At 41.5% G+C, this 26070-nt stretch overlaps 1 protein-coding gene across 6 annotated transcripts; it reads right to left on the bottom strand.

Annotated features, from left to right (window-relative positions):
• Positions 1 to 292: 292 nt before the first annotated feature.
• On the bottom strand, positions 293 to 22549 carry PCF11 (PCF11 cleavage and polyadenylation factor subunit). 6 transcript variants are annotated; one of them, XM_074917760.1, is made up of 16 exons: positions 21854 to 22549; positions 16917 to 17042; positions 14484 to 14672; positions 13892 to 14083; positions 11947 to 13052; positions 11502 to 11691; positions 11305 to 11407; positions 9183 to 10678; positions 7265 to 7352; positions 5385 to 5504; positions 4732 to 4837; positions 3954 to 4137; positions 3325 to 3480; positions 2182 to 2274; positions 1644 to 1679; positions 293 to 1048 (listed from the first exon to the last, which is right to left on the bottom strand). In XM_074917760.1, exons 1-16 carry the CDS (start codon positions 22040 to 22042, stop codon positions 839 to 841), a joined length of 4584 nt encoding a protein of 1527 aa, XP_074773861.1. In that variant the 5' UTR covers positions 22043 to 22549; the 3' UTR covers positions 293 to 838. The 6 variants fall into 6 exon arrangements, with proteins under 6 accessions (XP_074773861.1, XP_074773822.1, XP_074773832.1 ...); XM_074917721.1 differs by having other exon boundaries at positions 10765 to 11407; positions 21854 to 22548; XM_074917731.1 differs by having other exon boundaries at positions 4732 to 4840; positions 9183 to 10669; positions 10927 to 11407; positions 21854 to 22548.
• Between the last annotated feature and the right edge of the window lie 3521 nt (positions 22550 to 26070).

The raw sequence follows: 26070 nt of genomic DNA, 5'->3' as shown, positions 1-26070 counted from the left end.
AAATATTAACATCTCAGGATATCTGGTTTACCATCTAAGTCCAGTCATAAGCAACAAAAAAAAAGTTAACTATGTTTCAAATGAGCATTCTTACATTCATTCCCCCCTGTCATGTAAAGAAAAGTTTGTTCAGCTGGATTAAATTCTTATGTGTTTGACTAATGGAAAAAAATTATTAAAAATGTCTTAACTACCAGGCATCCTGGTTTGTTAATTGGTTGTTGGCACTTGTGTTCACAATCAAGCACTCCAGTTGGTTTGTTAAATTTTCCCCTTCTACCCAAGAACTGTCTTTTTGGTTATTTTTTTTTTTATATCTGGATATGTAAGTTTATTTAAATAAGTTTAAAAAGAAAAGAAAAGAAAGCTAAGGTTGTCTGAAGTTCTGCGCTGATTCCCCTTGATAACCCACCTACGGGATAATTGAAAGAAGTTACTTAATTTTTCTGAATCTTACTGAGCAAAAGTTCTTTTTAATTCCATTTAAACTGAAAAAAGTACAGAAACACTGTCTTCATTTGATGGTGTGCATAAACATTACACTCCATATATAGCAAAAATATCTTTTATTTATAATTTACATTTCCACAAGTGAAAATTGTACATTTTTACATATACCATTTCATTCCATTAAATTTTCACGCATCCACAGAACTTTCACACAATGACACCTGAAACTGTGCAGGCAATAAGAAATTCAAATACAAAAATGTATTTATTAACAAAACAGTAGTTGAGGCCCTGCCTCAGTTTGATTTTATTTCATATAAAAAGTATTTGCCTTCCAGAGTTAACACAGCAGCTCTTCTGTAGAAAAAACAATCATACCTCAGTTTGTTTAAATAGACTCATCAGGTTCTGTTTTAATATCTGTAGATGCAGGTGTGCTCTCTTCTGCACAGGCAGTAGGGGTGTCATCAGGTTCTTCTTTGACTTTAGGTGAGTCACAGGACTCTTGTGTTTCTTGTTTAACAATGTTCAACATTATATTTAGTGGATTTTCTACAGGAGTCTTGCTGGGAGATGGTGTGCAGTCAAATGATGATGTCTGCAAAGTCAATGTCAATACAGCATTAAGACACAATAAAATAACTGATTTTAGCTTCTTATCCCTTTTTCTGAAAATGCAAGCATGTTGATAGTTAGGCATTCAAAATCGAAACTTCTACTTTATCAAGATCCTAAGAAAACAAATTTATTCTTCAACAACTTTTTCACACTGAATTTGAAAAGGTATCATCCAAGCACTGATGAAACATTGCTTAACACATTGCCAGAAACTATTCTCTGCTATCCCCAGGGGAGCTGTAACTCCCAAAGCCTTAAAAACAGACTGCACACCAACACCCATTTACTTAATTTTTGCAAATTCCTAAGATTACACACATTACTCAAAAATAAATGCACGATGTATTTTCAAACCACGGTTTTGCTTTAGTCATGTATGACACACAAACTGTCACAGTCCATCACAAGGAGAAATACATCTTAGCTAATTCTGTATTACAAACTTGCCATGCCCAAGGCCTTTGATTCACTGTCTAGTCACAGGCACATTCTGAACACATCTGCTCCCTGCAAAGTCAAAGATCAAGCAAACAAACTAAGCAAAATACCTCCAAAAATATGAAAGATTCACTTACGTTTTGGTAATCTTCATAGCAAGATGGATGGTAAATCTGAAAAAGAATTGTTACACGTTATAGCAGGATCACTGGCTACGAACGGAACAGTTTCAATCACACATACCACACAATTTGTCTAGAAAAACAATGGTATGAGCAGGCCGAAGTACGGTGCCAAATATAACTGGGAAAGTATTTTGTGTATATTTATTTACGAAAAGTTATCCTACAGAAGCCTGGTAAGTGTTAGGAATTAAACTTGTGTACAGCTGCATACAGAAATAATTGAACCAATATCTACACCCATATACAGAGACATTCAATTTTCTTTTAGCACTGCAGTACAAGGGAAGGTTAGTAAGCCTATAGTAACAACACCAGGACTTCATGCACTTCCAAAGGTTGAGAAATTTATGTATTTGAAGGCAGAAAAACTACCATGGGAATCCTTCAGGAAAGGAAGAGCACTTGGTGCCCGCCCCCCCCCCCCCCATTTTTGCTATAATTCTTCAGGATATTTTACTCTAAGTATCACACGTAAGTAAGAACAAATTACCTTTTCATCTACTCTGATAGCATTCTTCAGGTGCCACTCTTCCTCTTCTTCATCCCAATACTGTTCAAATTGCTCTCGGCAAATTTCACAGCTCTGTAAAGTTATTTGGGTAACAGAGATAAATCAGGTTATTGCAACAATTTACTGAATACATGAACTTCAAGAATCTAGTAAGTCAAAAAAGGGTCTTTAAATTAAGTACATTGAGACTACAACATGATCTTTCCTCCACACTTTAAAAATAACTTTAGAAATCTTTAATTATAAGTTATTTGAGCATAGTTTGCAGACAGAGCAACGATCATCATCTGGCCTTGAAGACTGTTGTCACTTGAGGAAGGTGAGCCTTGCCCTTTCAGCTGGAAAGTCTCTGCAAAACACTTCATTAAAATCTAATACTGTTTTACTGTCACATAGGACAATCCAGTACAGGGAGATAGTTAATTTTATTTATGGCATTATCTTCACTCTTCCCCTTAACACAGAGTCTCAAATTAAAAAGGCAGAACTTTTAGATGAAATATTAACATTTTTAGTACTTCTGTGCAAAATAATCAACTCTGAGAACAAAAAGTACTTTTTAAAATTAAAACAGAGGCCTTCATGGCTTGATCAGTAGTTTCTTAGAGGCTTGCATGTAAAACTAAATTGTAATTCTACCAACATTTCTATGTGATTAGTACACCAACTCATCTATCAAAACACAGACCTAGTGGTTACTTTAACACTGAGATATTTCTTTGTCCTGATGCCCATCTTCTACTCTGTGTCAAAGCATCAGAAATCCAGCAAACCCAATCATTATTTGAATGACAAAGTACCATTTCCAATTCACTTGCTCTATTTACTTTTTCTACGGAAACGTTCAGTAAATTAACACACTTTGCCCAGTTCCATTTTGCTAAAACGATGGAGTGCCAGTGGGTGTAGATCTTTTTGAACTACAGGTGATTTATACTACTGTCTGCTCCCAGGCAACAACCATCACATACACAAATACACCACCTGTGAAGTGGCTGCAGAGATCCAAGAACAAGACTTCAACCTACATACAGCCCACTGTATGAAAGAATGCTGTAAACTTCCCTGAAGTATTAAATCATTCGCAGTATTGAGGCTAATAAAGGCAAGCTGAAAACTTACCTCAACTGCTCCAGCTGGTCCAGCAGGGACACTCTGAAACTCCTTCTCTTTCGCAGCTTCTTGTGTCTTCAACACAACCTCTTCATTAACTTTTTCAAAATACTGGCTTTTTGCACGCTCCTCTAGATCAGCTATTTCTTCAAATTCAATCCAGTCCTGAGGAAAAGAAGTTTTAATTCACACTCAGACACTGACAAATAGCCATAAATATTTTAAAAAATCAATCTCGGGGGGGAAAAAAAAGACAGCCCCGAAGTACCATATTTAATATTACTTCATTAAAACTGAAATGCTTTTCACATGCAGCATTAGCACAGTGCCTGCTTTCTCACAATGCTATACTTCAAAAAAGGTTTTCTCCAGAAAAACCACTATCCTCTAATTTCCATTCCATTCTCAGTGTGACGAAAACAGTACCAAGAGCTTCAAACTGTTTATTGTTCATCATACAGTTGCCTTTTGTATTTTGACAGCCATTTGAGAACTACTTGAAATATCTAAGACATCACTGTTTACCAAAGGCCAACTCCTGCGATGATGCAAATTTCAACTTCAATCCTACAGCGGGTACATAAGTAAAGCACAGAATCCTGCCTATAATTTCTCAAGTGTCCTACTGCATTACTTACTGTTAAACTGTAGTACCATCTTCTGTGTGTAATTTTTCTGCTAACATCTTTTTCTGTCCGGTTCTGACGATAATGCCAGTCTAAATGATCCGCATAAACATCTGTCTGTGAAGTAGTGAATCTCATTCCACATGAATAACACTGAATCCCAGTGTACAGTCGATTTATAACACTATCATAGCGCCTACAAAAAGAAAAAAGAAAGCCTTCACATATCTTAGAAAACATTTCTCAGTAAGTTGTTTCATATATGCCCACAAGACTAGAGGAAAAGCACGGATCTATCACAAGTTTAAAGCACACAATACAGCTTAATTCTTCCTTATTTGATTGTGATTGACACAATCAATTGAAGCACTTCGATAACAAACAATGGGCTCATATTAATACTCATGAGAAGCATGCTAGTGTTGTGTCATGCCTACTAGCTTCATCACCTAATAGTGCATAAAATGGTAACGCCTGCATTTCGTTTAGCTTTGCAAACTACCATAAAGGTGGTTAAAATTAGTAGTAATAAAGGAAGAAACAATTGACTTAAATATGTATCACAACCTTACTGATTAAGTAACAACATGCAATTTGTGTAAAGATAGTTTTCCCACATTAATTTTCCCTCTTTTTCCTCCCTCAAATTCTCCAAGGCTAGTATCAAAAACTGCAGATCCTCGTAATCACAAAGTGACTTTTAAAAGCTCTCAGCTGTCTTGGATTAACTATCTAGATACTACCATGTCACTACTCTTACTGCACTGTAAACCCATTCTGCTATACGCACTGTCTGAGTTCTTCAACTGTGAAGTTAGTGAGGTCTGGAACATTTTGATCTTCATTCTGGTCATCATCTTCCTCTTCAGCAGCTGGCTGGGCTGATGTTTCATTCACTTCTAGAAAGCATAAAGTAACCATTTAATGAAACTTTCAGTACATCATCATAAAGAAATGACATGCTCCTGCAAGTTATTTTTATTCAAATATTAATAAATATGATATGACTATGCTAAAATAAAAGTGTGCAATAGCTAAGTCGATCTTCTAACAATATTTTTAAAAGCGTACAAGATAACTGGAAGTTACTCAGAATTTCAATTTAGGAGAACAGTATTTCACCTCAGTCTTTGGTATTAGAATTCAGTCTCTGATTCAAAGACACAGAAATGTTTCAGAAACTGGTAAGAACCGGATTATAATCAAGAACAAGTTACTCAGGCACAGCATCAAAGACAAAACTGACTGCTCTGGATAGCCAAAGTGTACAAAATAAACAAGATACTAAGAATTTACTCCATCACATGCACTTAATTTCTTCCCAAAACCAAAGTTCAGTTTAAAAAAAAAACCAACATGCAGGAGTTCACAAAAGTTCTTATACTTAGCTTTATGCTCAGCTGTGGATAAACTGAGAAGTTAGAACATAAAGGATCTACATACGTGCTGAAGTGGAATCAGTTTTTGACAGTTTGAGGATCCCTGTTGACAGCAGTTTAGCAAACAATTCATTGACATCAAGCTGTCCAAGATGGTTATCAGGATATGAATGTGGAAGGGCTCCTGGGGAAAAACATTGACATTCAAGGAGACAAAAGGTTAGAAATTTACTTGACTTTTATCAGCATATTTCATAACACACTTTTCCTCCTGCCTCCTATTTCTTCTGGGGTTAATTTCAATTTTTTTATCACATGTCTTTGCTTTATGTCCTTGGCTAATTTCTTCCCTTGCAACAGCTCCCTTCATAATGTACTCAGAAGTGCTATCCAAGCTAGTTGTCCATATGCAGATCTTTACTGGGTAGTATTTACTGAAATGCAGTATTTTCCTTATTTTATGCTTACAGAATCACAGAATCATCTTGGTTGGAAAAGACCTTGAAGATCATCCAGTCCAACCATTAACCTCACACTGACAGTTCCCAACTCCACCAGATCCCTCAGCACTATGTCGACCCGACTCTTAAACCCCTCCAGGGATGGGGACTCCACCACCTCCCTGGGCAGCACATTCCAATGCCCAACAACCCCTGCTGGAAAGAAATGCTTCCTAATATCCAGTCTAAACCTTCCCTGGTGCAATCTGAGGCCATTACCTCTTGTCCTATCGCTTATTACTTGGTTCAAGAGGCTCATCCCCAGCTCTCTGCACCCTCCTGTCAGGGAGCTGTAGAGGGCGATGAGGTCTCCCCTCAGCCTCCTCTTCTCCAGACTAAACCCCCCCAGTTCCCTCAGCCGCTCCCCATACGACCTGTGCTCCAGACCCTGCACCAGCTCCGTTGCCCTTCTCTGGACACGCTCGAGTCATTCAATGTCCTTTTTGGAGTGAGGGGCCCAAAACTGAACCCAGGAATCGAGGGGCGGCCTCACCAGTGCCGAGTACAGGGCTCAGATCCCTTCCCTGTCCCTGCTGGCCACGCTAGTGCTGACACAAGCCAGGATGCCATTGGCCTTCTTGGCCCCCTGGGCACACTGCTGGCTCCTGTTCAGCCAGCTGTCAATCACCCCCCAGGTCCCTCTCTGACTGGCAGCTCTCCAGCCACTCCTCCCCAAGCCTGTAGCGCTGCTGGGGGTTGTTGTGGCCCAAGGGCAGCCCCCAGCATTTGCCCTCAGTGAAACTCCCCCAGTTGGGCTCAGCCCATGGCTCCAGCCTGTCCAGGTCTCTCTGCAGAGCCTCCCTACCCTTGAGCAGATCAACACTCCCACCCAACTGGGTGTCATCTGCAAACTGACTGAGGGTGCACTCGATCCCCTCGTCCAGATCATCAATGAAGATGCTGAACAGGAGTGGCCCCAACACCCAGCCCTGGGGGACACCACTCGTGACTGGCCGCCAACTGGATTTATCTCTGTTCACCACAATTCTCTGGGCCCAGCCATCTGGCCAGTTTTTTACCCAGTATATTTCACCAGGGCCAATCTACTACACCTACTTTAACCATTTATGACTTTTTAGAAGATTTTTGTTACTAACAACTCATATACTGGGAATGTCTGCACATCCTCGCAAATGCAAGCCAGACCTACAAACTGGTGCCTTCTAGAAAAACAGACCAAATTTTTTTTTTTTTTAGCACAACTGCACACCAAAACCACATAGTTAATGAAAACTAATGAAAGCCTTCACTGTTTGAGGGGAAACCCCAGAAGAGATGATGGTACTACAGAAACCACTCCTATGGTCACCTCTCTGAGGAGGCTTCTCTTAATCCACACAGACCTAGTACACCAGGGCATTCATTACAAAAGGCTTAAGTTTTATGGCAACTAACAGAACAATCAAAAAAAAAATAAAAGGAAGTTAATTATTTTTTTACGCACCTGCAGGGTTCTGAACAAAACTTCCAGGATTTGGCAAATACTGTTGACCTTGGCCATAAGGCCCTGGTTGAGCAGACATGAGAGGAACCTGTGAAAGCAAACATTCAGGTTTGGGGTTTTTTTGTATAATATCCAATTCTAGATTTTCTTTTTAAAATTTTATCATTAACCTCTAGATGTTTCTCAATAATTTCATATATATTAAACTCCTTCCTGGAGCAAACTATGTCTGTTTACTATTGAAAGGTCTGCAAATGACTACATAACCTTTCTCTCGTTTTCCACCAGAAAAATTTCTGAACATATACTCATTTTGCCTAACATTGAAAAAAAACCCAAGACCTTTTCTTCTACCTATCGAGCCTTCAATCACACTTTGCACAGTTCTTCCTTTTAAATTGCTCCTGTTCACCAAAGCAGAGCTCATCAGAAAGAAATCTGAGAAACTGGTAAATGTCTATTAACAAATGCCATCTCTATTTTAGCATCCATTATACAAAAAAAAAATCCTGAAAGCAGATTTTTTCAGCAAACCAGCTACAGTATGCTTCAGATAGAAAAAGTGTTTATAACACACTTGTAATAAAAATAAATTTTTCCTAATTGGCTATTTTCTGGATTTACAAATTGTTTAAAATTTTACCCCATTAGAGGTTAGCAGGACACATTACCTGCTTTCGTACAGCCAGTTAACTCTTCAATTATTATCCCACAAATTAAAAATGCTCTCTAAAATCTCTACTGAAAGAAATTACATCATTTTCACTGATGTAAAGTAGCATTCTCCCCTTTTAAAGAGAGCATTTCCAACAGGCAACAGCAGAAATAACTGAACTCATAAAGCATGCTGGTGCCAGGACAATTTTAAGACTATAGTTCAACAATATCTCCATCTTTCTCAATTCCCACAAGTTAGGGCCATCTCCTTAAAACTGGCTTGTCACCAGTACTAACAGCTGCAAAAAGACAGCAGAATTATTTTGGCCCATTTTAATTCTACACCTCTGTCCTGATTTTGGCTGGAATAGAGCCAGTTTTTTCTTAGTAGCTGGAATAGTGCTGTGTTTTGGATTCAGTATGGGGTTTAGTATGAGAAGAATGTTGATACTATACCCATGTTTTTAGTTGTTGCTAAGAAATTAAGGACTTTTGCAAGTGCACAAGAAGCTGGGGGGGTGGGGTTGCGCAGAGAGGAGCCAGAGCAATGCTCACTATACAGATGAGGTTTGACCCTCTCTTCCAGGGTTGCGGTTTCAGAATTCTCACTTCTCTGGGATAGCTAACCAGGAAAGGGCTGGGCATTGGTCAGTGGGTGGTGAGCAATCACACTGTGCATTACTCGTATTTTCTATTACTATTATTATTATTAATAATAATGTTATTTTACTTCAATTATTAAATTGTTTTTATCTCAACCTATGATGTTCTTACCTTTACTCCTCTAATTCGCTTCCCCATTCCCCAGGATAGGGGAGGGTGAGCAAGCTGCTGCGTGGTGTTTGGCTGCTGGCCAGATTCAAACCACGACAACCTCTTAAAAAAATTAATCATGTATATTCACTTACATTAGCTGTCACGCTTTATATATAATTCACTTTTGTGCAAGTTTAATGGAAATACCACAGGCTTCCAATTACCTAGTTTTGTTTTCAACTTAAAAAATACTAATTTCACTCTCATTCTCAGCTACAAAGTAATTGTAAGGACCCACTATTTTAATTCCTAAAAGCAGGTTCTTAAATAAAAATAGCAATGCATGTTCTTGAATTATGTAGAAATTACTGAAAGATGACTTTAACTTGAAACTGGCTCTCAGTCTACCAGCTCTTCAGAAAAATCTTCCATTTTTATAAGAAAAACTGCTGATTTTCTACATTCTACTTCTGCAAGCATGCCATTTAATGCAATCAATTCTTACCTGATTACTTCCCAGTGGCATATTATTGAAGTTCCCATATTGAGGACCCTGAAGAGTTTTTTCATCAAAGTAATGTCCAGCTGGTCTCAATGGGAAATTCTGTGCTCCTGGGCCAGCTGGCCCATTGAAATTTGGTCCAGGTGAACCATCAAATATATCAGGTCTCTGGAACGGCATCCCATGAGATGGTCCATTGTAGCCCTGGCCGGGATGTTCGACAAACGGACCACCTTGTCCATATGGTGACATTTCTAGTCTTGAGGCAGGATGGTTAGCTACATTTTCAAAACGCGCACCTTGAAGGCCAAGGGGCAAGTCAAATCTAGAGGCTGGCTGGTGAGGTCCATCAAATCTTTGAGGTATGGCTGTATCAAATCGTGGTTGTGCCTGTTGGCCAGGTGTCCTTTCAAATCTTGGACCAGGCTGTCCATGAATTCCATCAAATCTTTGCAAGAGAGGCAGCTGTCCAGGCTGACCATCAAATGCAGCTGCATGACAACCATCAAATCTTGGACCAGCCCGACCCAGAGGACCATCAAATCTATGTCCACCAGCTCCCTGGTGTACTGGTCCATCAATCAATCTAGGACCTACACCTGGCTGACCATGTGGTCCTTCCAATCTCAGCCCAGCACCTGATGGTCCATGTGGCCCGTCAAATCTCAGCCCAGCACCTGATGGTCCATGTGGCCCCATAGGCTGACCATGTTGCCCCTCAAATCTGAGGCCACCTCCAGGTTGGCCATGAGGCCCCAATGGCTGTAAATGTGACCCCTCAAACCTGAGGCCACCCCCTGGTTGACCATGAGGCCCCAAGGGCTGACCATGATGTCCCTCAAACCTGAGAACACCACCTGGCTGACCTCGAGGCCCCATAGGTTGACCATGAAGTCCCTCAAACCTGAGAACACCTGAAGGCTGGCCACGGGGACCCTCAAACTTGAGGCCAACTCCAGTTCCTTCAAATCTAGGACTACCTACAGGCTGCCCTGCAGGCCCCTCAAACCGCAAAGACCCACCTATCTGCCCAAGAGGTCCATCAAACCTCAGTGGACCTCCTCCACCAACCTGTCCTGGTGGTCCTTCAAACCTCAGGCCCCCTGCCAGCTGCCCTGGTGGCCCATCAAATCTTAGAGCTCCAGCTCCCCCTGCTCCTGCCAGCGGTCCATCAAACTGAGATGCACCTGCCCCCACCAAAGGCCCCTCAAATCTCATAGCAGCCTGTCCAGGTGGCCCGTCAATTCTGGAACTTGAACCAGCAGCAGCACCATCAACAAAAGGGCTGCCCTGTCCATCTACTCCAACTCTGGAAGCAGCCTGCCTAGGTGAGCCATCAAATAGAGGTCTGTCTTCCATTAGTGCACTTATCCTCTGCTTTGCTTCAATGCCCCCAAATCGTGATCCTGGGCTTTCTGGAAATGGTGCTTTCTCTGGATCTTCATATCTAGCTCTTTTGAAACGTTCACTGAATGGTGATCTTGGTTCTTCTCGAACACCTAAAAAAACCAGAACAGATCAGATAACCACTCACTAAAATGTTGCCCATTACTTAACAGGTATAAAATAAAGCAAAAGCACATACCAGCTTGCCCAAGTAGCTGTCTTTCTTCACGATTATCAAATCTGCAGATTGCATCACCATCTATTTTCTGGAACTCTGTTGTGCTTTTCCCCTGTTGTCTGAGAGTATCTCTAAATTCATCTGATTCTCCCCAGCTGTCGTAAGGATCAAAGTTCTTAGAACCTCTTGCTCCTTTAGTTGCATTCTGTTCCTCAAGTCTTCGTCGACTCTCAAGTGGTGAGAGGTTATCAGCAAAAGGTCTATTAGTGCCACTTACAGGAGAGTGTCTCCTTGATCTTTCTCCAAATGGTTCTTTCCTGTCAAACTGTACTCCACGCTTGGCTTTTGCTTGCTCACATTCTATCCCAGAAAGCAATGAATCAGGTATATGGTATTCCAAAATATCATCTGGATCCAACAGATCAAGCCTCGACAACGAATGCTGGACTTGTGTTCTTTTTAGTTTAGCCTTATGTTCATAATATGTTAATTCTGCATCCGACAGAAGAGGTTTCTTTTTCAAACCACATTTTTCCTCTGTAGGGCTATCCCAGACACTACATCTGTGCTTCCCTTCCTGATACTGGAACAGCTGTCGGATCTGATGAGCTACCATGAGGAACTCATCTTGTGTTATTTCACCAGATGTTAAGCGTTCATTGGCCTGTAATATAAAGTTAAAGTTTAGGCTTCCAAAAAGAAAAGCAAAGCACACGATACCAAAGATGCTTCTATGGAAACAGATTTATTAGTATTACCTTCTTAAGTAATTCTCTCTTGCTTGCAGATGTCAATTCTTTGGGAATCTGTAAATTGGCATCCACACTTAACCGGTGCTGCTGCTTTGGTGCTCGGGGTGATAAAATTCCTTTACTATTAGGCCAGTTTTCCCGGTGTCTTTGGTGAGGGGATTTACCAAGTGCTTGGTGTTCTTCATTCTGCTGGGAGCTGAAAGCAAGCATACATTTAAAATATAGATTACTTCTTTATTCAGGACATAACTGTTACATTCTTAATTAGAAATGATCAGGACAAAACATCACTATCACCTTAAAATCTAAGTATGCGCCATTTCCATATTTCACTAGTAGAAATAAATTAATCAGTTTTAACAATCTGAACACTGCCTCCCAAAGATGACTATGCTGAAGACAGCAGTAGAATGACTTCAAACAGAAATTGTTTAAAAAGATAGTAACTTACTTTTTATTTTCTTCCCAACCAGATTTCCACCTCTTGCCTGATTTGGATCCTTGCCAGTTTTCTGCATTCTCCTTTGGATCAGGAGAAGCTTTTGTGGAATGCTGGCTTGCTGCTTCTTGAGGCCTATCTTCTTGGGCTTTTTTCACTCTCCTCGGATCTCGCACCTCTTGTTTAACATTTCTCTTATTAGAATTTCTTTCATCTCTTGCTGCTTGTGTGCCTTCTTCAACATGAGACTGCTTAGGGCCTATCTGACGTATCTTTCCAATTTTAGGTGCTGATGAAGTGGGAGATAAACTTCTAAGTCGTCTTTTGGGTGATCTCCTCTCTCGTCTTTTTGGGGAATGTGTAGATGGTGACCGTGCCTTAGGAGACCGTGATCGTGATCGTTTTCTACCACTTGATCTCCCTTGTTTTCCACCCTGTTTTTCTGACTCCTCTGTACTTGTGTCTTGTTTCTGAACAGCACCATTAATTACTTTATTTCTGCTGCCAACTGGTCTATGTTCACATGTCTTATGTTCCTCTTTTTCTTTTTTCTCTGTATTTCTCCTCTTTTCTTTTATTTCCTCCTCTTTGCCCTCTGACTTATCTTGAAGATGTCTTTTCAGTCTTGGATCCCGCTTACTAATTTCAGATACTTTTGTGCTTTCACATTCCTGGGTTTTAGTATCTTTAGTATTGGGTATCTTATTTTTCAAAGGAGATGGTGATTTAGATTTTGCTTCTGACTGGTCAAGTTCTTTCTTCTGTGTTTTTTCACTTGCTTTTAATTTTTCTTGTTTTGAGTTTTGTTTTTCAGCCTGTGTTGTTTTGTTTGCCTTGGTATCAGACTGACTGGTTGTGTTCGGTGGAAATTCTTTCCGATGAGATTGATCTTTAGCATGAGAAGAATGTTGAGCCATCCGATTAAGTCGAGGATCCCTATTTACTATTTTGATATCATGAAGTGGAGGGCTTGGGGATGGTTTATTTTTTTCGGATTGCACAGCAGTTTGATGAGGTGGTTTAACTGTCATATGAGGTGTGGGAGACACGTGTTGCTTGGAAGGTGCTGGAACTGAAGCTATAGTAGATGATCCTTGCTGAACACTAAGAGATACAGCCTGAAATAGGAAAAAACCCAGCATTAATCTGCATGACACAACTACCCCAGGATGCTTGTATTCTGTCTGGAATCCAAAACTGTAAGTAGAAATGTCTTGAAAGTTATAAGATTCAGCCATTTAACTGAAAATGACCCAACTAATTAGAAGCATTAAAATAATGCAGTACCATTACAAAAGACCAAATTCAAATATATGCAAAATAAGTACTACAAGTCAATATGGCAAAATATGTAACTTAGGCACGTTTTCTCATTACTGCATTACTTTTTTCTATATATTCCACATGCTCACAGCAACTAAGCTGCCAAGTATCTGATACAATTTTCATACTTCTACACTTCAAAGATGCTTTATTTTGGTATCATCAACTGTCAACATAGCAAGACTTTCAATTACAAATGTGAACCAATACAGCTTAACCGCCATCTTCAGATGGTGGCATCAAACCAACCTGACCTAACGAGGGAACTGACTTTATTTCCAACAGTCAGGCTTCCTTGTTCTATAAGAGCAAATGTATTTGAAAAAGCCTGTGTTCCTGTAAGCCACAGGAAGAGGTGGAAGACGAGGATTGTAGGCAAGCATCATTCTGGACACACGTTAAAAACAAACCACAAAGAACTTGTTTTTTCTACTTCTACTTTTGAGTGTAATTCTGAAGGTTTCTAAGTAACAAATACTGTTCAGGAACCCCAGATCAACTTGCATTGCTCTAGTCCTAGAATAGCTACACTTGCCTAACATGAGCAAAACTAATGTACTGCAGTTACCACTCTAGTCAAGTACTGTCTGAAAGAGAAAGGCCCAACCATAATTTCATCAACTATCCTACTCACCAACTGTGCTTTAGTCTGTTCCAGCTCCAGCTCTAATTTTTTTTGCTGAAGTTCTAACAACTGCTTTTGCTTTGCAAGCAATTGCTGCCTTATCAGTTGCTCCTGTGTCAAATTCTTTTGTATTTCAGGAACAGCTGGAGGAGTAGAGGCACCAGAAGTGACAGCAGAGGTAGGTGCAGTAGATTCCTCTGGCTAAAAACAGAATAAAAAAAGTTACACTTAAAATCCTGATGGAATCCACTAACTCCATCTCCTTTAACTGTTATCATGATCCAGTACTGGTACTTAGTTTGTACAGCAGTTATAAATTGCATTTTTAATGCAAAATATAACTAAAACAATTTAAAACTTTTGCCTGCTGTGACAGGTGGATGTCATTTAATATAAAGTCCTCAATGTTCCAAAACCTAGAATACAGATTTGAAATATAAAATCCAAACCCATGAAATATTCTGAATTCAGAAATTCCTCTTACCTGTCTACAAAGGTCAGACACTTCATTCTCAATATACTAAATTGTCAAAAAGCAACATACAAACAATGAAAACTACACGTATTACCATCTGTTCATACAGTAGGCATAAAAACTTACCGATTTATTTAAAAACTTAGGATTCACATGGATGCTAGAAGTATTCACATTTGGGGGCAGAGGTTTAATTGGCCAAGCAGGATCTAATGAGTTGACTCTGACATCAAGTGCATATAGTTTCTTCAAAGGAAAAATATCATCCCATGTGGAGCGTAATTTAAATAAACTTTTTCTAGTATTTTCATCCACCTAAAACAATAAAACAATTCTATGGCTTGTTAAGTTAATATAAAACGATTTCTTAAACTTTTCTGTAGAACTTAAGACTTCATTTATTTACTATTTCTATCAACAGTTTGCCATTTTAACACATTATACAGAATTTATAAGCAGTGCAGATCATACATCTATACCAAGAGAATCGGTTAACAGAAGCTCAAATGTGGAATTGTTGTTTCAAAGCCATTTGAAGGTTTTATTGGGTTAATATTACCATTCTCTGATAATTTTCTTTTCAACTTTTCCATTACCAAAATTCTCATTTTACTTGCCCAATTTCTGTGGAAAAAATACAGTAACAAAAATACTGAAAGGCAACAGCCTCTGAGACAATACATTATTCAAGTGTTTGTGCTGAACAGAGTATAACAATGACAAACAAATCAGGAAACAACAAACTTTGTGAACAGAAAAGGTGTTTTGCTCAGCTGTTTAGTCACTGAAGGATTTTTTTCCAACGAACACAACAAAAGGGGTATTAGCTAAAATGAAGTCAATTATATCTCAGTTCAGCTGCAAAATTAGACCCATCCGTGAGTCACAGATCAAGCGTACTTGTAGGACCAGTGCCTCTTTTATCTATTCATGGTTAGTTTGGATTATCTCATGACAGGTAAATTAGAAATTTACAGTAAAGCAAAATTTAATATCGTAACCTGAGTAGTTCAATTAAACAACAAATGAAACACATCTGAGGACAAAATATATGCAGCTGTCCTAATGTCAAGTATTGACTGTGTAGATGGTTTTTGCTGCAGTTTTATTTTTAAAATGTTACAGCAAGATACAGAATAATCTGGAAAGTTCGGCGGTTCTTTCAGGGAGGAGCAGGAACTTCAACAAAAATTGTTCATCCTTAGCTACTGGGGGGGTGCCTCTATACAGTTTTCAATGAAAGGGTATGAAGTTCACTGCAAAAGGTGTGGAAATGACTGAGCAAAAGCTTCTGACTTCAAGTGTCTAAAGACACCTTAGTGACCATTTTACTGCTAAACCAAAATTTGTAACAATGTCAGTGCTGGAATTCTGCTTGCATCTTTCAGCACGACAAATTAAGCTATTAGAAGTGACTGCCACTCTACAAATTTAATTAATACACATTAATTAAATAGTTCTAGTTAGCTTAGTAGACACTTAACCTGTAAAACTATGAAGATTAGTTATTATCCAGAGCTTCAGCTGCAACATTAAATGCAGCTCAGTAAAATAAAATTCACAATTTAGTATGGGAAAAACAAGTGTCTAGCTATCTATCTACTCTACACACAGTTGTTTATCTGTTCCTTATTTCATCATGCATTCCATATGTGAAAATCATATATAAAGCACACTGGGATCTCAGATCCTTGCTGATACGTAATGATCAGTAAATATGCAAAAGCTCCATTCATCTCATTCATATGAGATGCCACTTTCTTATAGCATACAGGAGACCACAGAAGTTAACCCTTCATTTCTGATCCAACTTAAACCCACCCAAACCCACCCTTTCAAAAACTGGACTTTGATTTGCCTTTCTCACTGAGGAATATGCACAATTACTTCACTGAGTTTAAAGATTAAGAGCAAAAATTAAAAGATATGGCAGTTTTCAATGTTGAATGACATTACAACAGGTATTAAGTAATATAGCAATACATTCTAAGACCCCTTCCTCCCCCTAGCATTTTTTTCATTCAAATCACAGACCACCAGGAGAGAATCAGGTGTCAGTGCTATTCAATCTTATACAGTTTAAGTGCTCATTTTGCACACCACAAATTAAGTAGATCAGACCAAATCTGACAGGACAGAGAAGCTCTGAGAAACTCACAACAGACTGATTCTCGGTCTGTTCTTCTCATAAGAACTATTTACTATCTTAAAAATAAACCAACAATTCATAATTAATTGGTCTATACATTACAAAAAGTCCATCCAGGCAAGCAATCTGCACCCAAAATACTGTTAGTAAAATCTTGCCTGGATAGGAAAATTACACACGTTTATGAATCAAATTAAGTAAGACTTTGCATTCTTCAGCTACCATGTAATTTACATGCTTGATAGCAGCAGGAATAATCTTCCACAGTATAGACACAGTACTGAGATTTATAAAAACCAATCCATTTGTGTATTTCACCACCCAAGAAAACCCAAAACTGAAAGCATGTATTTATTTTACCAGGAAGAAATTTTGCATAGAATACAGAACTTTTCTGAAAGTGTATATACCTTTTCAAATACACAAATAAATGTTGCAACTAGGTTTTTAGTAAATGCAGTAAGATATTCTCTTCCCACATTCTTGACAATGGAATCCATAAGGTACATAACAGGGAGCTTCTCTGATGCAGGAGCCTGGAGTAATAAGAAGAAACTGAGAAGTTTAGTACAACAAAAACATATTTTAAGCTTTTTAAATAAAGGGATTGCCAATCCCAGAAATACAGACCTCTCTTTTTGGTTGCCACTATAAACACCAAGGGATTTGGCTTGGGATTGTTTATACAAAAACTTAAATCTGGAAAATCGATACTCAGTTCAAAGTATAACGCAGTGGGTCTATCACAGAAAAAAATAACACCTTATTTTGTTTGCGTATCAAAGCTTTGGAAAAAGGCAAAAAAAAAAAAAAGAAGAAAAAAGAAGCCCACAAGACAGTATTGCTGCTAGTGCACTGAGTGTAACCTTTCAAAACCCACTTGAGAAAATAACTTTAAGTTAGCAGGAAACCATCGTTAGCACTTCAAGGAACTTCTAAAAAATAGTTTATAATTCAAACCTCCTGAATGCTTGTTTTTCTGGATTTCACAGAACACAAATCAGACTTCTGGCAAATAGCCCAAACTAGTGAACTTCTGTAGCTGCAGATTATATGTTGAGTATCACAGTCTTTTCATAAACTACACGCAGAATAGGTCACAACTATTTCACTGTAATCCAAACAGACGAAGCAAGGAGTCCCATTCTCTCTTGTCACCTGTAGTGACAGTTCAGAATTCCGGAGTGCATGCAAAAATGCACAGTCAAAACAAAGTTCAAAATCCAGACAAAACTCCAATCATCTACTTGACCAGGTAAACGCACAAGCTCAGGAACTGCAACCATGATTTTCACAGACAGGAATCTTCAAACTTCGGACACATCTTTGCTACAAGAGGAGACTTGGCTTTTGTTGTTTCGGTTTTGGTTTGGGTTTTTTTAAGATCCTTTTTCAAAACTTGTAGCAAGTTTGTTCCATAGAAGTGTGGTGATGCGGGACCACTACAGCGTCTTCTAATGTACACAAAGCACTACCAGCCCAAATCAAGGTGATTTTAATGCCCACCATTGGCTTTCACAAACAGAAGGCACAGCAAAGTTCCAGAAAACATCAACAAGTACACAGACTTGTTGAAATGGGCAACATGAAAGACAACACCACAAGCCGTGTGGTGACCGTGATCCCTTAGAAGAGCATCCACTTGTAATACTTTTAAGTCCCATTCACCATCCGGTAAGCTCAGGATAAAACCAGAATAACTTCACTCACTGCTCATTTTAAACAGGATAGGCTCCTAGGTTAATTAACAACACCTTACTTTGCAGCCCCACTGTCCAGACAAGTGTGTGGAAGTGCTCTTCCTTTACAATTTTAGATGGAATTCCTTCCCCTTTAAGGTAGTTCACAGAAGGGCACCGAGTCAACAGTACTTGTAATATGGGTAAATCACAATGTCTCCTCACCCTTAAATGTGTATTACTTTACCATGACCTGAAATTTAATATTGAAAAGGGCAGAATTCCTTGTTAGTTGGGGGTGGGGGTGGTGTCACTGCCTCTGAGCATACTGAAAAAAGTAAAAAAAGGCAGGTGGTGTATTTTGTACATAAAAAGACAGAAAAACGCAGTTAGGTTAGTTAAAACTTACTGCAGCACATTAAAAGCCTATCTTACACTATGACATAACACTGAACTGTAAACAAGCTAATATGCAAGTGTTAGAATAAAGGCATCTCTCTAGTCTCAGAAATCAAAGACTGTGGGTCTACAACTACTTTATATTAAAATGCCTGTGGAATAATGGTTTCTTCTTTAAAGCAGTCTGCACAATGGCACATTAAAAACACTACTCTAAGCTCTGAATGCCTTCCTTTCTAAAAAAATGACAGTGCACTGTTTCTGACTTTGAAAGTCAGCTGCTAGTGAAACAAAGAGCTGTCTCAGAAGTACCTACGCCCATTTCACCAATGTATGGAAGTAACTCGCTAAGCTAAGCTTCAAGTCTGATACACTGGGGAATCCATACAGTAGCAAAGGCACTGTACAAGTTTAACTGTCACTTTCATTATGCTCAGGCTGTTAAAAAGTCATCATACATGGAAGCACCGTAATCTAGTAAGCAAGCCTACTTCAAACAGAATTAGAAGCTCAGCAGCATACCCTGCTTCAAATATAAGCTACTCGGGTGTCACGTTTTAAAGGACCATGACTTAAATACGGTTGGAATATTTAAGTCTTCTCTTCTGGAAATGTTTATTTTGTCAAAGTATCCAGCACATATTCCAAAAACCACAAAAGGGGATCCCAGACTTGAATGTATTTTGTTTTCAGACGGTCTATACAGTTTCCCCTAGCAAGAAAGATGCCCGCATGACACTAACCAAAAGGCAGGGAGGTGCCGCATAATCACAGAACGCTAACTCTGAGCTCACCAGCATAATATTAAAGACTTCATTACAGAATTCCCACTGTTCCTTCAAATAATGTAGGAAAGCTATTGTTGGAAATGTGTGGCTTTTTTATTAGTTTCCTAAAAGAGTTCAAGTTTAAAATCATATCTGGCAATTGAACCCCAAGTCACAAACTTGTGCCAAAAATTTGTTTAAAAAAAACAACCTTGTATACAAAATGGGTCTTGGAAACAAATTCTGCACTATACAATGGTAAATAAAAAGACAAATACATATTTCACACTTTTTATTTACAAATATTATAATACCAGTCACACATTTCAGAACCATTTATTAAATTGTAAAGCAGACCACTCAAGTTTTACACTAAACAAACTGTCTCCAGGCAACACTTTTAAAAAGTGGCTTAGTAAAGGAGATCACTTTCCCAGAAACAACTAAAAACTTGCCTTGAATAAACTACAGTCACAAACAGTAACTAGGCAAAACTAACCATTGATACAGGATTTAAGACATCTTTAAAAAAAACACACTTCAGGGCAGGCTCTAAATCACCCAGAAATGAAAAAAAAAAAAAAAATTGACAGCATTGATATTTATCACAAATCATTTTATACACATCCACTGCCCTTTAGGAGATATAATGGTGAGATCTATTAGATTATGAGGTCACCTCCACAAAGAATGGCAAAACTCAGCCACCGGCAGCATTTAAAACTAGACTGGAAGAAGTCTGTGGAACACTAAAAAGCCATCCTGCATTGACAGAAAGATAAGATTAAATAACTTAAGAGATCCTTCCCTCCCCATCATTAGATAGTACAATTCTCACCATTATAAACCACGATTTAAAGCCAAAGGAAAAAAGCCTGTGAACACCTGAGATCAGAGGGAGCAAGGGAAACAACGGGGGAGGGGTGACTGGCACGAATAGGGGGGGACTGAAAGAAGAACCCTTTTCTTAGAAAATGCTCTAGTTAAAAAGGTGCTGTAAACCCCCATCCATGTGCTGTGGCTGACTGATGTCAGCAACTGCCTGGGTTGGGCTCAGAGGGAGCCTCCTCTTTCCCTTCTTTTTATATCATGTGCCTTTCAGACGCCATGTTAGGATCCTACAGGCTGCTGCAGTTTTTACAGTCAGGGAGAATTTCTTCTTCCCCATCCTCAACCAATAAACTTTTCTAGCCAAAATAAATTAAGTACGCACACAACACTAGCATTACTCAGGGCACAGATCACCTGAAATCCAAAGATTATCCCAAGCCCACAGAATTTTCTCTAATCAGGCAGAGCAAAACAACCCCCATCACCACCACACACGCTTCTCTATCCGGAGCAGATGATCACCTTTCACCCACAAACTTTTCTATAAGATAAGGGTGTCCACCCCCCACCCCCAAATTAATATCTCACAGGGACCACACTGGGAAAATAGCCTTATCTTAACTGATACTTAGAAGTCGTTATATTTAGCCTTTCAGAAGTGGACAATTTGCATGCTATAAATTTAACCTTACTTTCATTCCTTTAAACTACCCCCAAAAAACCCCAACCCTCCACAAAAATCTCCCCGTCAGGCCCTCTCTAATGATCGCAATATTCATCTACTGCCGAAATCGCTAAATGCAAGGGTTTAGACACCAGATTCGAGACACTGAATACTGGCTCCACAGAGGGGGAAAACCCAGCTACAAGGGCGAGGTGCTGCTGCCCAGTCACTGCCAGGCCGCCATGTTGTGTCTGAAATTTATACGGGGCTTAAATCGCGAGCCATGCTGCCCTCCCCGAGCTTTTGGTGGGGCGAGTCCCAAACCCTCCCCTACTAGGAACAGGGTGGTGTGGGGGCTGTTCCCCTCCCTCGAGTCCCCTGCTCCCTACGGGGTGAAGGGTAGAAGAAGCAGCAGTCTTAAGCTTATAAAGGAGGAGCCCCCGACGTCTCGCCCCGTGCTCCCTGATCCCATCTGAGACGCTTCCCTCCGCCTGCTTCCCCCACAGCGGCCACAGCCTCCTGGCCCTCTCCCCACTGACCCGGCCGGGGCACTGCCCACCCCACCCGAGTCCCTGGCACCTTCCAACTCCGCCGAAATCCTGCTCTCTCTGCTCGCCCCCTAAGTAGCCAGCCCCCCCCTCCGTCCCCTGAGCTCTCCTGCCTCGCCGCCCCCCTCCATCCTCGCCCAGGCCCCGCTACACCCACCCCGCCACTGGCCTCCTCGCCCCAGCCGCCCCACGGCCTCCTCCTGAGCCTCTCCCTCTCTCTCGCCCCGTTTCCCGTCTCTCAGGCCCTCTCACCCGCCCGGCTTCGCTGTCTCTCCTGCCCCCTCTTCCCTCCTCCTCCTGCCACCCCTCGGCCCGCCGCTTCCCGGCTCCTCCCGCGCCCCTCAGCAGGCCATCTGCCCCACGCCCTTCCTCCTAGCCCCCAAGGCCGCCCTAGCCCGCTGCCCCGGCCGGTCCCCCCAGCAGTATAGGTAGGAGTAGTAGTCGGTGGAATATAAAAACCTTGGCGATTTGCGCCTCGATCAGGGAGACGATGTCCTTGGCGAAGGGCACGTTCTCCTCGGCCAGGATGGTCAGCATGTTGATGTGCGGCTTGCTGTTGAACGTCAGGTCTTCCAGCGACGACTGGTAATCGCGGCACGCGTCCTCCCGGGCCTCGCTGCTACCAGCGCTGCTCTCCGGGGCCGACATGCTTCTCCGACCGGGGCCCGCACCAGGACCCGACCCACCGACCGAGAGCCCCCTCCCCGCGATTCCCCTGCCGCCGCCGCCGCCGAGCGATGCCGCCCCCCCCGCCGCTGCCGCTGGGCTCCTCTACCGCATCCTCCGGGCTGCGGCTCCCGCTGGCTGTGGTGCTGCTGTCCGTGCTGCTGCGCCTTCGGCCGCCGCCGACTCAGTCTCAACGCTCACAAAATGGCGGCGGCGGCTACGGTTCGCAAACCTCTTCCTCCAACCGTTGCGTCATGTGAAATTGTTCTCAGGGAAGGGGCCGGCGGTTTGGAAAGCCCCTTTTGTTCCCCGACAGCGCCCTCATTGGCTGACGCCCCGTCTGCTCAGCCCGCGATTGGCTCAGCCGTCACCATAGCAAACTTTGATTGGCGGGGGCCGCCCCTCGGTCCCTCCGATTTGCTCCTGCGCTAAAGCCCCGCCCCCGCCTCGGCGTCCCGGCTTGCGTTTCCCTGCTCTGAGGCGCTGCGCCCCTCCTGCCGCCTCCCCTCGCCGCCCGCAGTGGCGATCGGTGTCCCCGAGCAACCCCGCCTTTCCGCCGGCCCTCAACCGGCACTGCGCGGCCTCGCCCCGCCTCCCGCTCTCTATTGGACCACCCGTCGGCGTGGCAACGCCCTTGCTCCCCGCCCCCGGGCGCCCCGGGCCCGGCGGCGGGTTCCGGCGGGCGGCCGCGGCCTTCGCGCCTCGCACAGGGCGGCCGGGAGCGGCGCCGGGAGAGCGGGGCGCGCTGTCCGCCGGCACCCCGCACCGGAGGAGCCACTCGCTCCAGCGAAGCGAGTCGTACCAGTATAGGCCGCGGCACTCATGTAGACCTGGCAGCGAAGCGCAGCCGGGTGCCCTTCCAGGGTGGCTGCGCCACAGGGGCCGGGAGGGCCGGCGTGACCCGGGGCTGCCGGCGCCCGGCTGGGTGCCGGTTGATCCAGGGCACAGGATTTTCCCTACCTGACAGGAATTCATGTGCCCCGGCAGGGGTAGGAGGCAGCAACCCTGGCCTCCCCTCTTCCCCGATACCCACCTGTCTTGCACCTTGAACTGATCATCCCTCACACCAGTGGCTCCAGGTCGCAGCCCCACTAAATGAAGCCACAAGCAGCGTTTCTTCATTTTACTACGCTAGTAGGAGAGTGCTAGTAAAGTCAAAAGTAACAAAACCTGCCCTTGGTGATGAGATTTGCCCAAAGGTACCTCTTGGAAGTTAACTTGCTTGCAAAGCATTTTGAGGTACAGCCATTCCTTCCCCCTGCTGCATATTACTTATTAACTCTGGAGAGCTGTCGGCATTTGAAAGTAATCCATGGGTGAATGCTTCATTAAAATACGTTTTGAAAAACACATTCTGCGGGATCACTTTTAAAAATGCAAATTATATATATAAAACTTTCACACACACACACACATATATATATATATTGCAAATATAGCAGAAAGATAGCAAAAATGGAGATCTGGCAAGTTTCCAGTAAAAACTGCTGTTTGCCATTTTTTCTGCATAAGAATGTATTTTAGTATCTATGTTCACAGTTGTATTCCCTTTCTGAAAAATGTGACCTTCAAAGCAGGGAAGAGGAGACGGGAAATGCAATGGCATCTTTTATTTGCCTGTTGAATTGTATGTATATGTTTGTTCCTGTAAGCCTTGAAATGCCGTACTTTGTACACACCACTTTGCCTTTACAGTGTGTCACCACAAGATAAGAAAATGAAACTAAAGTTTCTGTCTCCGGCCAACCGAAGCTGGGACTGCAAGACTTTTTCTCAGTGTAAATATTAGCCAGCTATTTGAAGACACGCTGTCCATGAAGAATATTAATTACGTACTGGGAATCAAGCCATAATGTAAACCCAGTTTATTTGGCAAAAACAGTAGATATTGTTCTGCTCCTAGAGAAAAAATGTGGGGGTGGGGAAATCTACCTCCTCCTGGTACTACTATATTCATAAGTTAGAATGCTTGTTCATACTAATTACAGGAGCAAAACCAATAATACGAGCAAAACTGCCTTCATGAGGATGTCATGTGGTCCAAGGACACCCTCAAAACCAGATTTGTTGTTTACTAATCAGCAAAGGACCGAGCCTGATGCGAGGCGAAGTAGTTTGCGACCCTCCAAAACACACCCGGCTCCCTGAGACCGAGTACACCCTACGTGCCTGAGCAGATCCAGTATTTTAGTATATTATTAGTGTGTCTTTACTAGTCTTCATATGAAGCCAGTAGTACCTCAGCAAGGCCTACAGGCTGTTAGTGAGAAGTTGCCCGTGAGGCCCCCACGCTGATGAGCTGTGGGAACATTCTGTGCTCTAAGCAATTCTTGAAACAGCTCATTAAGACTGGCATAGAAATGCCCGTTGAGTCTCTTCTTGGGGTCTCTAATGAAAAGTTGTTTATTACAGGAATTGTGTTGTACAGGCAATATGTGCAGAGCATGGTTTTATCTCTGCCTGCAAAAGCATACTTCATACATGTGTTCCTGAAACCACCCCCTATCAAAAGCATAGCTTTGCTGAAATCGTTAGTTAGAAATGTTTCTGGTACAGCTCTGTCCTACTGCTTCTTATCCCAGTTGACATAGCTGTCAAAGTTTGTCGTGTTTTTTAACAGATGCAGATAGGGGTTTTGCTGGTATAAAACCCACTAAAAGGGCTCTAGACTAGACCTACATGTAACACACTTGACTTGAGCATCACCAGCAATTGATATTTAAAGAAGTTTTGCTGGATAGTTGTGAAATTATAGTACTACATGAGAAAATATATCAGGTAAGAAGTCTTTCAAGAATTTATTACATTCCAAAACATCTGTAGTTGTACCTGAAAATACTCTGACTTGTGTTTATGCTTGAGCTGAATTTTCTTGGGAAGTTTAATAAAATTCCTTTAAAGAAATGCATCCTTTTTGACATGTTTGGAAAAGAAAAACACAGACACGAAACAAACAAACACAGTGTAGATTTTTAAATATTGGTTTAATGAGATGTAAATTATCCCTCTGTATATGAGCTTAAGTCCTTTGTTCTCCAGCCCAGATTCGCTGAAGGAAGCAGACAGTGTTTCGCTGTGGGCCTCCCAAAGGGTGAAAAGCTTTACACTCTTGTCAAGCCTCCAAAGCAGCTCTGCTGTCATCTGCCTTGCACTCTTCAGTAGCTGATTTGTAGAACAGCCTTGACGAGAAAGTTTGCCAACATAGCCACAATGGAATAGCTGCTAAACCCTCCTAAAGATGGGGTCCAATTTAAATTGCTTTAATAACTATGTATTGCTTATGTCAGAACTGCAAAGGATGTTTTGCCACTGAAACTACATCTGCAGGTTTTCTCCAGCAAAACTGTATTGATTGGTGAATGTTGTTATAGTCCTGCTATTGCTAAATCAGCAAAACTTCTAAATATAAACCAGTCCTCTGTTGTCTGCCAGTCAGACTCCTTGTCTAGGCTACATGGGTCTCATGCAGGTCCCTCACTTTTATTCACATTTAGAGTTGTACCTTGGTGACCTTTGACCAAATAACTGTAAGCCTTCTACAACTGGATTACCTCCTGTTTAGAGCTAAGCACCTAGATTACTCCGAATGCGGAGAGCCCAGTTTTGTTCATAAGGTTGAAATGTAGGAAACACTGGAATTATAGGCCCAGGAAAGCACAAAAAATTGCAGTTTACTCTTCAAGTGTCTAGTGGTGAATAGGGCTGAACTGAAGATGCATGATGAAGGAACCATCTACTAACATTTCTACTTATGAAATTCTGCATATTGTAACTTTTATAATATGGTTTGGGTTTCACAGCCTCAGAAATTCTTAAGACAAGCTGAATATATTTAGTAAAAGATCATTTGATAGGTTGATAATTAGAAAAAATTCAAATACTGACATACTGAAAAATATGTTTAGCAAGTCTAGACCAATGTACTAACCTATATTGCCCTTCAAAGCTTTGCATGATGGTCCTGACAGCTTGTAATTTCCGTAACATTTTCACTGTGATGGGCTCATCTT

This window comes from Athene noctua, chromosome 1 (assembly GCF_965140245.1).
Source record: "Athene noctua chromosome 1, bAthNoc1.hap1.1, whole genome shotgun sequence".
NCBI lineage: Eukaryota > Metazoa > Chordata > Aves > Strigiformes > Strigidae > Athene > Athene noctua.
The sequence above is the reverse complement of the archived record's forward strand: the minus strand, read 5'-3'. Positions and strand labels throughout refer to the sequence as shown.